This window comes from Rhinolophus sinicus, linkage group LG04 (assembly GCF_036562045.2).
Source record: "Rhinolophus sinicus isolate RSC01 linkage group LG04, ASM3656204v1, whole genome shotgun sequence".
Classification (NCBI taxonomy): domain Eukaryota; kingdom Metazoa; phylum Chordata; class Mammalia; order Chiroptera; family Rhinolophidae; genus Rhinolophus; species Rhinolophus sinicus.
The window spans coordinates 154,298,558-154,313,774 of NC_133754.1; the positions used below are offsets into that span (position 1 = coordinate 154,298,558).

Consider the following 15,217-nt stretch of genomic DNA (forward strand, 5'->3'; position numbering starts at 1 on the left):
TTTGGATTTTGCCAATTACAGATTCATGGTATCATTAATATATTTGTCTATCCTCTATATTTTCTGTAAAGTGGTAGTTGAATTTGAAGGCCTAATATGATTAAGGCTTTATTTGGTGACATATGGTCCTGTAATTTCCCATAAGGATGCAAATAGTGTCTGGTTATCTTACTTTTACAATATAGGCAGTCACTGGTCACCATTGCCTAGATACTTGATTCCATTAAGGTTTGAAAAATAGTGATACTCTATCATTCCATTCCTTCTTCATTTAACTAAGATAACTCCATAAAGAGAAAAATCCCTTATTTGATTATCCATAGGTGCAATTCATCAAATAAAAGCAAAATAAATATTAGCTTTTTAATTTATCTATATTTACCAATTTTCAGAAGAATGAATTCGTGTTCTAAAATCCTCCTCAGATAACCCAATGAAGTATTTTGGTTTCACGTTATCAATATGAACTCACAGATTTAAACACATTTGATATGTTTTATCCACTGCAGTTATTAATGCTCAAATTGTCCCATCTTTGATCAATGGGAGCCTCTTCTAGTTGGCTCCTGAGTCCTTTTGATATGATGTTAGTCTTCAATAGCTTCCTGACTTTCTGGTACAACAAGACTGTTATTGGCCAGCAGTCGTCAATGTACTCTACAAAACTCTGAGCGTACCTGAGACCCTTTCAGAAAATCTGCAAGGTCAAAAACTACTTTTATAAAAATAGTAAGCCATTATTTGACACTGTATTGACATTTGCACTGATGGTTTCACAGCAATGGTGAGTGAAGTGCGGGGACCATGGCACAAATCAGACAGTCACACCAAACTGTACGAACAGTCACCATGTTTTTCAACATCATGTACTCAGAAACAAAAATGCCAGTTTCGTGCCGGCCCGGTGGCTCAGGCGGTTAGAGCTCCATGCTCCTAACTCCGAAGGCTGCTGGTTCGATTCCCACATGGGCCAGTGGGCTCTCAACCACAAGGTTGCCAGTTCAATTCCTCGAGTCCCGCAAGGGATGGTGGGCTCTGTCCCCTGCAACTAAGACTGAACATGGCACCTTGAGCTGAGCTGTCTCCCCGATGGCTCAGTTGGTTGGAGCGCGGGCTCTCAACCACAAGGTTGCCAGTTCGATTCCTCGAGTCCCGCAAGGGATGGTGGGCAGCGCCCCCTGCAACTAAGATTGAACACAGCACCTTGAGCTGAGCTGCGCCCTCCACAACTAAGACTGAAAGTACAACTTGAAGCTGAACGGCACCCTCCCCAACTAAGATTGAAAGGCCAACAACTTGACTTGGAAAAAAGTCCTGGAAGTACACACTGTTCCCCAATAAAGCCCTGTACCCCTTCCCCAATAAAAAAAAATGCTAGTTTCACCCATGAGTGTACCTCTTTTTAATATTCTGCATGTGCATAAACATTTCAGGTACACACTGAAATATGACGTTTACCATGGGGGGAAAATGTGTGTTTAAATTGCAAGCTGAACTGGCCACTTTTTTCATAGAACATCGTTTTTACTTTAAAAAACAACTGACAAACAATGACTATTCCGACTAGGGTATTTGGGCATACATTTTTTTGGAAATAAAAAACAAAAAACAAAGTGAATCTATCATTTCAAGGAAACAACCAATCAATTTGTTGCCAATGATAAAACTTGAGCTTTTGAGCAAAAATTAGAATTCTTAACATGGATCTACCATTATGACCTTGATAGTTCCCCACTAACTAAAGAATTGTCTGATAAAAATCAGTGGTGGTATTAATAAATGTAATTCTTTCTACTGTGTAATAAAATGTGTCGAAATTTAGAAGATCTGCATAATTCTTGGAATCAATATTTTCCGAATGACCAACATTTGATGTTACAAATTCAGATACGGGTAAAAGAACCATTCAAAGTGCAAGTGAGACCAATGGATTTTAATGTAACAGAATAAAAAATTCACAAATATGGTTTCAGATTCCACATGCAACTGACACGTAAGAAACTACCACTTACCAACTTTTAGTGTAATATTAAAGAACATCCATTTCAATTTCAATTTCATATATGGCTTTATTTTCAAAGTACATTATCATTATTCAGAAATGTTTATTCCTCATTTATAACTATTACTCTTGTTTTAATCACCTTTTACTATTTCTCTCCAAAAACTGAACACACAACTTTACTTTCCTCCATCATAAATCAAAGAATAATTATCTGAAAAGGCCTTTTATTCAAGTATTCCTTCTTTGTCCAATTACAAATTTATGTGCACCCAGACTGCTTTCATACCCTATAAGAACATCACACACACTATATATATATATATATATATATATATATATATATATATATATATATATATATATAATATACACATCGATACATACAAGGTCTGACAATTAAGTTCACAAACTCATCCTAAAAGTGCTACACACTTCATTGTTGAATATCACTACGGTCACCTTTGAAATACTCCCCTTGGGAAACTACACACTGACACCAGCACCTAGTCCACCCCTCAAAGCAATTTTGGAACTCTTTGTCTGGAATCAGAGCTGTCGTAGTATTACCCTTGATGTCCTGAATGTCATCAAAATGTCTTTCTTTCAATATTTCCCTTATCTTCGGGTAAAGAAAGAAGTCATTGGGGGCCAGGTCAGGTGAGTAGGGAGGGTGTTCCAATACAGTTATTTGTTTACTGGCTAAAAACTCCCTCACAGACAGTGCCGTGTGAGCTGCTGCATTGTTGTGATGCAAGAGCCGTGAATTATTGGTTCAGGTCATCTAACTTTTTCACACAGCCTTTTCAGCCCTTCCAAATAGTAAACTTGGTTAACTGTCCAGTTGGTACAAATTCACAATGAATAACCCCTCTGATATCAAAAAACAAGTTCCCAAACTTAATTGTCACACCTTGTATATCACAACAGATTGAACTCAGAAGCAGATAAGAGAATCTAGCTGTCTTCCATTAAGCCAAACATTAAAGAGATTTGAAAAATGTAATAAAACCAATGCCACTCTTCCCACTAATTTGAAAATAGTTATTTTAATATAAAATATTGTTATTATGCATTAAGTTTATTATTTCTAAATGAATAACTTTTTAATTTCTCAATTTTAATTTATAATACAGTCAATAGCAATAGATCAAATAACCCACATCAACAAAAACTTTTTGGAGTCTTCAATAATTTAAGAGCACAAAGAGATACTGAGTTAAACCTGTTCTAGGTTTATCTTGCACATTTCATGCTCCTGATCTGGAATTGACTTTTCTCCAGTTATTTTTGGTTTGCATACTAGGGAAAATACATCTTTAAAAATAATTCTATAATCCAGGTTTATTAGAAATTTGCACTATGGAAACCAATATTCTAAAATTTAACAATTGAGTATGGTTTTTAAATTTTATCCCATTGTTTTTCTCTTAAAGGTCATGTGTTAGCATTTTCAGTAGCTAATAAAACATCTACTATTCAAAAAACTCAAAAACATACAAAACACGCTAAGCATAACACATATTCTATTCCATTCCAGATTAAGAGTTCATTTTGTCAGTAACTCTTACAATTTTAAATTAAATTATACCACTATAAAAAATAAAACTTTCATCTAAGTTTCATCTAAATAATTTCTTTCTGAGAATCATGTTCTTTCAAATGATGGATGAATTTTCTAAAGAAGGCAAATAAATGGAAATTCAGAAATAGGCAAGTCAATATCCCTCTTTATTTATACGTTTTTCATCTACAGAATGAAAACTGAACAAAATATTGTAAACCACCCTCAACTCAGCTCTAAAAATTGAAGGCTGTTGACACTAATGTTGAGAAAAATCATAGGGCGAACACCAGACAGCAGCTCTACCGTCTGAAAAATTTTTAGACTTTGGAAAATCTGAGGGTGAAGGCCAAAAAAAAATACAGCTATTCAATGAACAATTTGAGATGTAGTTTCCCCATCTTGCTCATTTTTTTCAGATGAATCAAAATGAGGCTAAGATCAATCTTCAGAGGTTCCATTTATAATTGTTAATTATTTTATAGTGAAAAAAATCATGGAATTGAAAATTTGATCAATGGGAAACACATCGTATCAAGTTAATCTTCAAATGTATATTTTAAAGACATTATCACTCTAATATTTGTTTCACTGTAGTAGCCTTCTACGCTTTTGAGTCTTTGAGTTTATACTCAGTCTTAGAGCTATTTTCCTACACACAGAAATTTTCTTGGATATTGCAAAAGTCCCAATGGTGTACAGATATTACCTTTTTTTTCCCTCCCCTCCACCCACAACTCTGATTCAAGCCCTTGTTCTCAGCCTAGTTGTAGAGGACGCAGCTGCCTGGCCCATGATGGTATTATGAGCATTGCGCTCTACCTGGCTGAGCTCCGACGGGTCGGCTGCTCACCGCAGCACACAGCAGCTCACACCAACCTCCAGCTGCTCACGGCAGCCCAGCTCCAGGGAGAGCCGTTGTTGACAATCTTAGCTGTAGAGGGCGCAGCTCACTGGCCCATGTGGGAATCCACCCTGAGACCTCAGCGTTAAGAGCACAGCACTCCAACCACCTGTGCCACCCAGCCGCCCCCAGATACTACTTTGGAACAAATAATTTCCGACGCAAATGCAAGAACTATAGTACCTATCTTTATATCATAAATAAATTTTATTACATCTTTCACCTTAAAGTGTAAATCAAATGCAAAAATAAAGATGTCCTCATAAATAAGGTAGACATCCACAGGGAAAAAAAAAATCCATTAAAATATACTAAATTTTTAGACTTAAACAGAACTCACAGAAATTAATATTTAATTTCAAACAATATGGTTTTATTTCCAAAATGCACATTATTATTTTTCAGGAATGCTTCTCATTTATAACTCTTTTTTCTTTATTTTTATTACTTTTGCTTTTATCACATTTTTACTGTTTCTCTCAATATAATGAAACAACTTTATTTTTCTCCATCATAAATCGAAGGGCATGAAAAATATAAATTTCATTATCATTATTTTGTAGAAATAGTTATTTAAATACGTAAGGAAAACAATATTCTTCTAACTGGAAGAGAATAACTATTTCTCTATTTCTTATGTAATAATTAAATGCAATAAAGGCTTAACAATAAATTCTAGCTCACTACTACCAAGTGATTTGTTAAAAAACAACCAGTAAAAGCTTGTTAAAATTTTAAACTACCTAAATTTATACTAGTTCCAGCAAAAGTTAATCACATTGTCTTTTAAATTCCTTCATGAAAGTTAATTAAATGCTAATTATTTTATATTCATTATTTTTTACAGCTTCTATGGTCATGTTCTACTGGGATTTTTGATAAGTGTTTGTGGCTAACTGCTAACTTTCCCCCCATATCTGTTCCATCTTTCACAATAACAACAGTTTTAGCCAGGTATATGACCACCCTGGTAAAACCACATTTCTTAGCCTCATTTTTAGCTTAATAGAGAAGGTGGTGTAGGCCAAGTCACAGGTTCTCAATTGGTTGGGGAAGGGGGGGTCATAATACCTTTATACTCTTAAAAATTATTGGAGACCCCCCAAACAACTATTATTTTTGTGGGATAAAACACAAATAAATCTGACAAACAGTCTAAAGACCAGTACACTAAAGACAACAAAATACTGCTGGAAGAAATTAAAGATCATAAATAAGATATACCGTGTTCAAGGATAAGAAGGACTCAACAGTGTTAAGATGTCGATTCTTTAAAAAAAAAAAAAAAAAAGATGCCAATTCTCCCCAAACTGATCTACAGAATCAAGGCAATCCCAAACAAAATCCAGCAGGCTACTGTGTAAAAATTGTCAAACTGATGCAAAATTCCTATGGAAAATGCAAAGAAAACTAAAATAGGGCAAATTTTGAAAAAACGTTTGTGGATCAACACTAATTTTGAGACTCTATATAAAGCTACAGTTGCCAAGGCAGTGAGGTTCCATCACTAAGATAGACATCAAGATCAATGGAACAAAACAGTCCAAAAACAGACCCACACATACATGGACAACTGATTTTTGACAAAGGTACCAAGGCAAATTGGAAAAAGGATAGTTATTCCAAAAATGGAGCTGGAACAATCAGATATCCATATGCAAAAAAAAGAAAAAGAAAACTTTTACCCATATCTCTCATACTATATATAATAAAACAACTCAGAAACGAGCAAAGACCTAAATATTAAAACTATAAAACTCCTAGTTTTATAGTTTTATAAACTATAAAACTTCTAGAGGAAAACAATGGTAAACATGGATTATGGAAATATTTTAGATAAGACTCTAAAAGCATAATCCATAAAAAAATAAACAAAATGGACATCAAAATTTAAAAGCTTCTGACCTTTAAAAGATACTGTTTAGAATATGAAAAGACAAAACTGGGAAAAAATGTTTATATCTGAAAAAGGAATTTATGTATGACATTATAAAGAACTTTGAAAACTCAATGAAAACATAACTACTCCAATTTAAAAAATGGGAGGAAAATTTGGAAAGATACTTCACCAAATAAGACATGCTGAAGGCAAATAAGTGCATGAAAAGATGCTCAACACCATTAGGAATTAGAGAAATACAAATTAAAATCACAATGAGATATCAACACACCCCTATTAAAAGGGCTACAATTTTAAAAGAATGACCATAAGAATCTAAGTTTAAAAAAGAATGACCATACAATGTGTTGGTGAGAATGTAGAAAAGTATACAACTCTCATTACTGCTGGAAGGAATGTAAACTGATGTAATGTCTTTGGAAAACAGGTTGTTGGTAGTTTCCTAAAAAGAAACACAGGCCTACCATATTATTCAGCCGTTCCATTCCTAGGTATTTGGCCAAGAGAAAAGAAAGCGTAAGTCCGTAGAAATACTAGTACAGAAATGCTCATAACAGCCTTATTTGTAATAGCCAAAAACTGGAAACAACCTAAGTGTCCAAAAACTGTGGTAAACAAATTGTCGTATATCTATCTAATGGAATACTACTTACTAGTAATCAAAAAAAAAAAAGTATGATTAATACACATGAGATCTCAAAATAACTATGCTAAGTAAAAGACCTCTACCTCCCCCCCTCAAAAAAGACATACTGTGTAATTCCATTTACATGAAGTTCTAGAAACACAAACAAATCTGTAGTAACAGAAAGTAGATCAGTGATTGCATGGAGCAAGGGATAAGGCAGGAATGAAGGATTACAAAAGGGCACCAGGAAACAAATGATAAATACAGTCATTATTTTGATTGAGAGGATGGTTTCACAGGTATCCATAGGCCAAACTTACCAAACTATACTCTCGACACTCTCTCTAACTCTATGGACCTCACAATTTAACACTTCCCTAGAGACTGGTTAAATCACCGTACTGCATTTGTTCTCATATCCTCAATCAGGTTACAAGCTTCATGTAAAAAGAGAATAGGACTAACTTTTTTAGAACACACTCAACACCTATTTTCTGTAAAATACTCTATTAAGTGAAATTTATGGTTCTTTTCTACTCCTACAGATTTAGTGCTGAGCTAGATAAACAAAAGTATTTCATAGATACCCCATGGTTGAGAAATAAATCTAAAGGGGAGGAAAAATAAATAAATAAATCAAAGAAAACATCCATAGAAGTCTGGAGATACAGACAGTATATAATAAATTTTCTGTGTTTTGATCAAGTTTGATGTAGGACAATAAATTCAGGACCATACCTAGAAGTATAGTTTGCTCCTTGACTTATAATGGGGTTACATCCTGATAAACCCATTATAAGTTGAAAATATCCAGTCAAAAATGCATTGAATTCACCTAACCTACCGAACATCATAGCTTAGCCTAGTGTACCTTAAAAGTGGCACAGAACACTTACATTAGCCTACAGTTAGGCAAAAATCATCTCACTGCTACTCTCCAGCATCAGAGAGTATCATACCATGTATCACTAGCCTGGGAAAAGATCAAAATTCGAAGTGCAGTTTCTACTGAACGTGTATCACTTTCGTACCATAGTAAAGTTGAAAAATCATAGGTCAAACCATCGTTAAGTTGGCAACCATCTGTATATATCCCCCTTCTTAGGTCCCTGGAAGACATTTTTATGAGTTCTCAGACACAATCAGTCTTAATATGCCACACTATAAGAAGGGAGAAGAAATATTTTAACCCTATTCTATCTCAATTCACCTAATTGCATTCAGCTTTCTTCAGCAATAAGACTATTACAAGAAATTATCATTTCCTTTAGATGATTATTATTTGCAGTGATCCCAATTTAGTAAGCCTAAAACAACAACAACAACAACAAACAGTAATTATCCAATAAAATCTATTTCAGGACAAAATAACAAAAACTGACCTCAGAATCCAAAAGTTTTCAAACGGTAACATCATATTCTTATGAACAACGATCTAGTAATTTTAGATAGTTTAACTAATCAGTCATAATAGCATTATTTGTTTGACTTAATCCAAAAAAGGGTGCTCCTTTTAAAAACACAAACAATGCCTAATTCCTTTCCTATAGAAATTACATAAATACTTTAACAACGAAATTTATTATAATATAATAGTTAATAACTGGAAAAACTAACAATTTAAGGAACAAATCTTATCTAAATAAACTATGTGTATACTTCTAATTATAAAACAGATTCAAAGCATACCTATAAATGCAAAGTTGTAAACATGTGAATATAAAATACGTGGCCACAAAGCAGAAACCTTGACTGTTATCAATATTAATAAGCTGTCATTTACTCAGCTGGCCAGGCACTATTTAATCTTCACAACTGTATGATAACAGCATTATTACTAAACCCATTTTGTAGATGAGAACACTGAGGCTTAACAGAGTCAAGCAACCTAGCTAAGAAAATTCCAAAATAAAATCAATCAAATTTGTCTTGTAACTGAAAGAGTCCGCAGTAAAACCAATGTTAAAACAATTTCTTGAAATATAAGAACTTGAATAGAGATGATGCTTTAACTCAGGTCAGTTAAACTTTTTCTGTAAAGGGCCAGACAGTATGTATTTTAGGCACTGTGAGCCATTCAGTCTCTGTCACAACTACTCAACTTTGCCATTGAGGTATAAAAGTGACCAGACAATAAATGAATGAGCACAGCTCTGTTCCAATAAACTTTATTTATGTACAATGAAATTTGAATTTCATATAATATTCATGTGTCATAAAATATTATTCTTTTTCCTCAAACCATTTAGCTGACAGGTCACAAAAAAACAAGATGTGGACCAGATTTGGCCCAGGGGTCATAGTTTGCAGACTCCAGTTTTAACTGAAAAGTTAAATATTACCAAAATAATATAAATACAGTTGACCCCTGGACAGCATGGGGACTAGGGGCACCAACTCCCCACCCACACACTTGAAAATTCACGTATAATTGTGTGTGTGTGTGTGTGTGTGTGTGTGTGTGCATGTGTTTCTTTTTTAAATTTTATTTTTATTAAATTTATTGGGGTGACATAGGTTAGTAAAATTATATAGGATTCAGGTGTACAATTCTGTAATACATCATCTATGTATTACATTGTGTGTTCACCACCCAGAGTCACTTCTTACATCATCCTTTTGACTCCCTAAAAATTTAGTTGTCCCTCAGTATCCACGAGGGATTAATTCCAGGACCCCCAATAGACACCAACATCTGTGGATGCTCAAGTCCCCCATATAAACTGTCGTAAATCAAGTCGTCCCTCAGCATCAGCGGAAACCCAGCTGTGGATCGAAAACAGTGTATTTACTGGAAAAAATCCACGTAAAGGGGACCTGTGCAATTCAAACCCATGTTCTTCATGCGTTAACTGTATAACATACTATTATTTAAACATAAATAATATTTTAAGTAATGAATTTCAAATAATTACTTCATGTATTATTTTTGTAATTTATACATATCGGTGTTTATAATTACAGTACCTTTTCTCTGATGCCACTTTTAATTTGCTCATCTTGAGTTATTTCATTTCACCATTGCAGATAATCTAAAAAAAAAAAAAAAAGTATTAAACACAGAATTCTGTTTTCCATACATTCGATGTCATAAAAGTTATACAAACTAAAAGTTTTTATTATGGGTAACACAAGATAACACTGGAAACCAAAGGAGAGTGCTTATTACCTAAAATCAACCAGTAAAATGTTATCAAATTCTGAAGCTACAAAAATATAAAAACCTAAAATAATACAATTTATGATCTAGTGTTAAGATTTCTTTTGAGACAGTTCAAATTATCCTTCCTGTTCTAATATTCCTCCTTAAAATAGTCAAACCAACCACAGCATCCTGTGATTAGTGGACCTATTGTTCACCATTCACACAGCAGTCAAATAGTGGTAAATATGTATGATTCTGTCTTTATGAGAACTCTTTTAATTAATAAAAAAAATTTAGACAGAGTAAAAATTTTCTATAACAACATCTCATTTAATGTACTTAATATCTTCCTTCTATAAATATAGATTTTATTTTACAAAGTACATACTATACATTTTAAAACCTTAAATCTTGATTCACAAAATTTTATCATTTTTCAGCTTTATTTTGCAACTCTTCATCCAAAAGAACTCTGGGGATCTTTTAATTTTATATATCAATGCTTACTGAAGCAGAATTTTGTGGCATCACTAAAATGTAAAAACATTACTGCGAATTCAATAAATTAATCACCTATTTATGCTATATTTAGTAATGCTATATTTAAAGGAAAACAAACATGCAAAAGTACAGACATCAAACTATTCATCATAATATATTTAGAAGATATAGGTATTCTGGATATTTTTCTTCAATGACAAAGAATTTTTCCTTCAACAAAACACATGATTTTTTTCATTTTTATTAACTCAATTATAAAAGAGGAAACAGACATTTAAAACTATGTATAAAAATTACATGGACTATTTTTAAAGTGGATAAGAAACTTAAAAATTGCTATTCTTTCTTTCAATTGACTTCATTTTTAATTTTTTTAAATTGGGGGATATTGGGGAACAGTGTGTTTCTCCAGGGCACATCAGCTCCAAGTCATTGTCCTTCAATCTAGTTGTGGAGGGCGCAGCTCAGCTCCAAGTCCAGTTGCAGTTTTCAATCTTAGTTGTAGGGGGCGTAGCCCACCATCTCAAGCAGGAATTGAACCAGCAACCTTGTTGTTGCGAGCTCATGCTCTAACCAACTGAGCAGCCGCTTCAATCTAGTTGAGTAAAGCGCAGCTCACTGGCCCATGTGGGAATCGAACCCGCAAACCTGTTTTTAAGAGCCCACGCTCTAACCAACTGAGCCATCCAGCCGCCCCAATTGATTTTTTTTAAGTGACTACAAATCAAAGTAACTTTTCCAATTTCAAATTAAGAGTCACTGTGTATTCAAAGGGGGAAAAAATCCTATGTGTCTTCAGAAGTGCTGTTGTCATAAATAGAAGTTAAGTTACCTCTACTTGTTGAGTGGTATGACTTCCTCTAAACTACATTAGCAGCACATCCCATGAAAAGTGTACTGGAAATTTTGAGTTGCAAAGGTTAACGTTGGGTAATTACATCATAGCCAATTCTATTTCAAAAGTTAAGAAATGATTCAAACTTCCAGTGCACAATAAAATAATAGTTTAACTACAGGCATTTCTCTCCTCTCCCTTCCAGGACTAGATTAAATAGACAGTAGAGAAATAAAGTTATGTTGAAGTCCACAGTGACAGAAAGCAAAACTAAAGAGGAGGAGGGCGCTCTGCCCAGAATTTAGGAAACTCAAAATTAGGGGAATTGGAAATGCCAAGAACAACAGAGGAAGAGACTGCTAAATAGCAACTAAAACTTGGTAATTGCAAATAATTTATCTCAATATTCCCATGCCTTACCATTGTGGAAAACGTTCAACTGTCTGTCATAGAGCACCGGGTAAATAATCTTCACTAAAGAAATCGACAACCTCAAAAATTTCTGCTTTCTGGGATTTAGGATTTCCTCAAGAAAAAGGTTAATTCTCATCCCCATTATCCTAGGGCTAAGCCAGTGTGTCCCTTACAGTCACTTTTTATTGCTGAAGCCTGAGACCAGAGTGCCTCAGAGTAAACAAAACCCTTCTTTTTGCTGTGAACGTTTGTGTTCGTTACATGAAAAGAGCAGGCACCTAGAAGCAGAAATGCTGCATTTCACCAAGTTTGTGGCAAAAGCAAGAAACAAAGAAATTCAAAGTATGCAAGGGAGTATATAATAACTAAAATAGCAGGCCATGGAATTTAGATGTAATCTACTCATTCCTATTTATTGGGTCATTTTCATCGCCATGAAATCATGTTGTTATTTCTGTGTCTTTGGGGGTGGAAAGCTTTCTTGTTCCCATTTCCCGAATCCAGCCATTGTCCCATTTCTCCCCTCCTAAAAGCAAAGAGTTATTTATACGCACTGTCAACAAGTCCACTCTTCTCATTCTCTCTTAAACATATTTCAGTCAGGTTTGCCCCACACCAGTCCATCAACGCTGCTCCTGTCAGCCACCAGTGACCTCCACGTTACTAAATCCGATAGTCAATTCTCATTCTTCACCTTTCTGGTCCTATCAGCAGCACTTGATATAGCTGATCATTCCCTCTTTTTAGAAATGCTTCCTTCATTTAGCCATACTCTTGTTTTCTGCCTACCCCACTGCCACTTCAAAGCTTCTTTTACTGGAATGCCCCAGGGCTCAGTTCTTTCTTGTCTAGTCTCTTACTTGGTGATCTCATCCAGTCAATTTTAACTACTCAACATCTCCACTTGGATCTCTAAATATATTACAAACTCAGCATATCCAAAACTGATCTCCTGACCTTCCCTTCCCTTTCAGGTGCGCTCTAACTTCAGCTTTCCCCAACAGTAATTAAAGACAATTCTTTCTCTCAAGTGCTCAGTCAAAAACCTTTATTTCCTCCTGTCTCATATGCCACATCCAACCCATCAGGAAGTCTTGATAATTCTACTTTCAAAATATATCTATAATCTGATCACTTTCACTACGTCTATTTCCATAGTCAGGCCACGGAACTAACTGGTCTTTTCTACCTTTGGCCCCCTACAGTCTATTCTCAGCACACCATCCAGTTTGATCCTTTTATAGTCTGGGGGGAGGCACGGGGAGGAGGAGAAGAAAGAATAGAAAAGAAACAAAGGAAAAACAAACACCTTAGGCTGATCTTGTCACCACTCTGCTCAAAGCCCTGCAAGCTACCTATTTCCACAGCATTAGGGACACACCCCAGCCCTTTCCTCCCTAACGTCATCTCCTACTCGTAACTCTCCCTGCTGAGGCTGCTATGAATGCAGTGGCTGGGCCTCCTTGCTTTCCTCCCACACGCCTCACTCTCACCTTTGTGCCTTTGTCCATGTTCTTTTGCCAGATATTCCAATGACCTACCAACTCCCAAACTCCCTTTGCTCAACCATCCTATTTAATATTGTGGACCACCTCCAAGACCCTACCGTATCCATTGCCCCTTGCCTGAATCTACTTTGTCTTCTTCCAGAGCACTTACCACCTTCTAATACAGGATGATTAAAAAATAACTGAATATTTTCAAAATTGCGCTACTCATTAACTGATTACATGTGAACAGGTGTCAAAACCAATTTTTGAAGAAATGATCAGTTTAGTTTATAACCTTACAAATGGACAATATATAATCCATCACACCACATACATCAATCCTGTAATCAAATTCATCCCAGACCCTTACAGGCTTATCACCATCGATGACTACAAAAGTAACCTTAATGGGTTCCTTCATTTCCTCAAGGTTTTGAGGAAAACGTGGTAGCAGCTCAAATTTCCCGATATATCCACATGCGAAGTCACACGGTTTAATAGCTAATATCTCTCGGTGGTCACTCTTTGACCCTTTTTAATCACCTTGTAAACCAATTGATTTAAACATGTGTATTGTTTATTATCTAGCTCTCTCCACTAGAATTAAAGCTCCAAGAGGGCAGACATCTTTATTTTGCTCACTAAATGCCTCCCAAGTACTATCCAACAGAGCCAGCACATTGCAGGTGCTAAATAAATCTTTAAATGAGCAAACAGATGCTTTAAAGATAAGACGTGTTTTGAAAAACATCTTACTACACATATGAGCAAGAAAGTCTTCATTTTTAAAAATTCCCCAACATGGTAGACACGGCACACTGATACAATCCCAATTTCCCTCTAGTGTACCTTCCCATACTACAGGAGTTTGAGAACTTTAAAAAAAAAAAAAAAAGTATTTCCCAGATGCCCGCAGTGGGGGCTACAGATATGATTTAAATCCACCAATTTCAATCTCATCATTGGTGAGAGACTTAGAGACTGAAAGTCAGGCAAAGGCCACCTGATTCCATGAGCAAGCACAGACAGACACGTTTAGCTCTTCTGCAGCAGCGTACGCAGGGCTCCCAGACTATGTAGTCTAGTCCAGGGTTTCTCAGCCTGGGGCCCACAAGCTGTTGCTAGAGCTCTTTCAGAGCTCACTGTTAAGGAGAGGTTTGTTTTTAACTTTTGTGCACCAAGCAATGACAGCATTCACAGTACCCAATGATTTTGTTAGAAACGTGATAGAGCACAACAGGAGCGTGTGCATTTGGTTCGAGTTGGCCTTGACATTTGGAGGCTTCGTGGCACAGGGCAAGGATGAACATCATCAACGTCTCCCTTTCAAATTGCCTCCCTGACCTCTTATCCACTGCTCGCTGCCTTATAGCAGCAAGCAAGCTTTGTAACTCTAATGAAAAATTAAGAGGAAATTTTTCATTTTAATTAAAAAATCTTTAAACCCAATTGCCCTGAGTCCTCATGCTTTGCTATTGGTGTGAACAGTTTAAACCATGGACTAAATAAATTACAAAGGACCTATATTGTGAAATTTAGAGACTTTTTGTGATCTTCTTATTTAGTTATTTGTTATGCCCTTATGTCTTACAGATTAACATTTGTGTTTTACAAATATGCTTGATAATCCATTGTGGCAATTTTTGAGGATAAGGTACAAGAGAAATGTCAGTGGACAATTGTGGTGAGATTAAGTAATGAGGAATTGTATATTGTGAGTCATTTCTCTAAACCAGTGCAACAAGGACACACACAAAACGCCATCTGTACAATGAAAACTACTTATCAATGGGTTTACACAGAGGCTGACAATCCTAGTTGTCCTATTCCATTT

General features: G+C 35.3%; 1 protein-coding gene across 7 annotated transcripts in view; it reads right to left on the reverse strand.

The window, feature by feature from the left end:
• The window catches only part of AGTPBP1 (ATP/GTP binding carboxypeptidase 1), a 150,024-nt gene that overhangs the window by 121,059 nt on the left and 13,748 nt on the right, over positions 1-15,217 (reverse strand). For 6 of the 7 annotated variants that reach the window (XR_012495819.1, XM_074330623.1, XM_019750132.2 and 3 more), the window contains exon 2: positions 9,966-10,030. The exons of the other annotated variant lie outside the window; for it this stretch is intronic. Coding sequence is in view for 5 of the 6 variants with exons in the window: in XM_074330623.1 (XP_074186724.1) it covers positions 9,966-9,997 (32 nt within the window). In the remaining variant the exon portion in view is untranslated. The remainder of the gene's footprint in view (positions 1-9,965; positions 10,031-15,217) is intronic. 7 annotated transcript variants of the gene reach the window in all.